The sequence below is a fragment of the Rutidosis leptorrhynchoides genome, chromosome 10 (assembly GCF_046630445.1).
Source record: "Rutidosis leptorrhynchoides isolate AG116_Rl617_1_P2 chromosome 10, CSIRO_AGI_Rlap_v1, whole genome shotgun sequence".
Lineage (NCBI taxonomy): Eukaryota > Viridiplantae > Streptophyta > Magnoliopsida > Asterales > Asteraceae > Rutidosis > Rutidosis leptorrhynchoides.
This window is the reverse complement of record NC_092342.1, coordinates 295,013,228-295,015,312: the sequence shown is the minus strand read 5'-3', so window position 1 is coordinate 295,015,312 and position 2,085 is coordinate 295,013,228. Positions and strand designations below refer to the sequence as shown.

Below are 2,085 nucleotides of genomic sequence, written 5' to 3'. Positions count from 1 at the left end.
CGATTAAAATTGCGAACGGTGTACTTAAAATAGCACAAAGATAAATAAATTATTACAAATAATAATTATGAATTAGGATGACATAAGAATGTCCTTGGGATCAAATTTTATTGCTATATTAAGTCTTATGGTTCGTTTCTATGTGCTGTTAACCGAAAACGCAAACCGAATCGCTCAACGTTAAATTCTTCGAATTCCTATATTAAATAAATTCTTTTTATTATAAAAGAATTCTAATTCTCATAAAATATATAGAATAATTATTTTACTTAATAATTATTTATTTCGTTGCTAAGGGTCGTTAACCGAAAACGTTACCGGAACGTTAACCGAGCGTTTTATCGAATTCTACGCCTTTTAAATTTATAAAACGTCTAATAAATTAAAAGTATATTTTAAGCATAATAATTATATAAAATAATTATTAAAAGTGATTTATCAATCGTTTGGTTGTCTTAAAGACGTTTCGCTGGTTTTCACTAACTTTACGTTTTTCTTGCGTTTCTAAATTTATCGCAAACTTCTAAACTTCTAAACCAAAGTATGAAATCAAGTAATATGTAGCACATATTAAAAATAATATTTTCAAAAAAAAAAAAGTTCTGGCGTATAAATTCATAGAATTTAACTAACTATCGTTAAGTATTAAACGGAAAAGTTAACGGAAATCCTCGGGTTGTTACATTTCATACCGAAATGGGTACTCAAGTGAAATTAAGCACCGCTTTTCATCCTCAAACGGATGGTCAAAGCGAAAGGACCATCCAAACCTTGGAGGATATGCTTCGGGCGTGTGTAATTGACTTTGGTGAAAGTTCGGATGAGCATTTACCGTTGGTGGAGTTCTCGTACAATAATAGCTACCATGCTAGTATTGGAATGCCACCGTATGAGATGCTCTATGGGCGACGATACCGAACCTCGATTTTTTGGGGCGAGGTAGGTCAAAGAGAAATTGGTGGTACCGAAGTGGTTCTCGAGACGAACCAAAAGATTGACGTGATTCATGCCCACCTCAAAGCGGCACAAGATCGACAAAAGTCGTATGCGAATAAGCAGAGGCGACCAATTGATTTCAATGAAGGGGATATGGTGATGCTTAAAGTGTCGCCATGGAAGGGTGTAATTAGGTTCCGAAAGAGGGTAAAACTTGCTCCTCGGTTTATTGGACCTTTTAAAGTTTTGGCTCATGTTGGTGAAGTTGCGTATCGTTTGGAGTTACCCGAAGAGCTTGCGGGAATCCATAACACATTCCATGTTTCCTATCTTCGCAAGTGTCTTGCGGATGACTCGATGTGGATACCGTTGAACGAAATTACTCTAAATAACAAATTAGAATATGTGGAAGAGCCGGTTACTATTCTTGATGAGAAAGTTAAAGAGATTCGAAATAATAGCATGCAGACTTATAAGGTGAAATGGCGTCACCGAAAGGGGTCCGAGTGTACATGGGAATCCGAGGATTTTGTGAAGGAGCACTTACTTTCGTTACATGCTGCTTGGATCGCGGGGACGCGATCGGGTCCAAGTGGGGGAGAGTTGTAACACCCCAAAATTTGATACTAGGGGAAGCCGCGCAGCATGGCTCTAGGCTGCGCCACGGCTATACGCCATATATGATGGATGTTTTGATGAAAAGCTACTGATGTCGATTTGTACTGTGAGCCGCCCCGACGAGGAGAAAAGGCGCGCCGCGCCTTTTGCTTTGAGCTGAAGGGTAGTCTTGTGAACAGCTACTGGTGCCAAATAACACGTGGAGCCGCACCGCGGGCCAGGAGGCCGCGACGCACCTATTTGTGGGGGAAAAAGCTGAAATTAGATTTTTAAAAGGGTTTAAGTGGGGCCAAATGTCATGACGACCCGTCCTAATCTAAAAGGACGAATACAATAACATATGGTTACATTGCAAGGTATTTGACCTCTATATGATACATTTTACAAACATTGCATTCATTTTTAAAAGACAAAATTTCCTTACATCGAAGTTGACAGGCATGCATACCATTTCATAATATCCAAACTATAAATGACCAAATCTGTCATTTACTTAATAATAATCTTTATTGAACTCAACGACTTGAATGC

At 38.4% G+C, this 2,085-nt stretch overlaps 1 protein-coding gene across 1 annotated transcript; it reads left to right on the top strand.

Annotated features, from left to right (window-relative positions):
* Positions 1–894: 894 nt before the first annotated feature.
* LOC139871165 (uncharacterized) lies at positions 895–1,545 on the top strand. The gene is made up of 2 exons (XM_071858903.1): positions 895–1,191; positions 1,276–1,545. Exons 1-2 carry the CDS (start codon positions 895–897, stop codon positions 1,543–1,545), a joined length of 567 nt encoding a protein of 188 aa, XP_071715004.1.
* The last annotated feature ends 540 nt before the right edge of the window (positions 1,546–2,085 follow it).

Coding starts and splice junctions, on each gene's coding strand:
- LOC139871165 (XM_071858903.1), top strand. CDS start 895: ATGCTCTATGGGCGACGATACCGAACCTCGATTTTTTGGGGCGAGGTA. Junction 1,192..1,275: donor CTTTTAAAGTTTTGGCTCAT/GTTGGTGAAGTT, acceptor TATCTTCGCAAG/TGTCTTGCGGATGACTCGAT.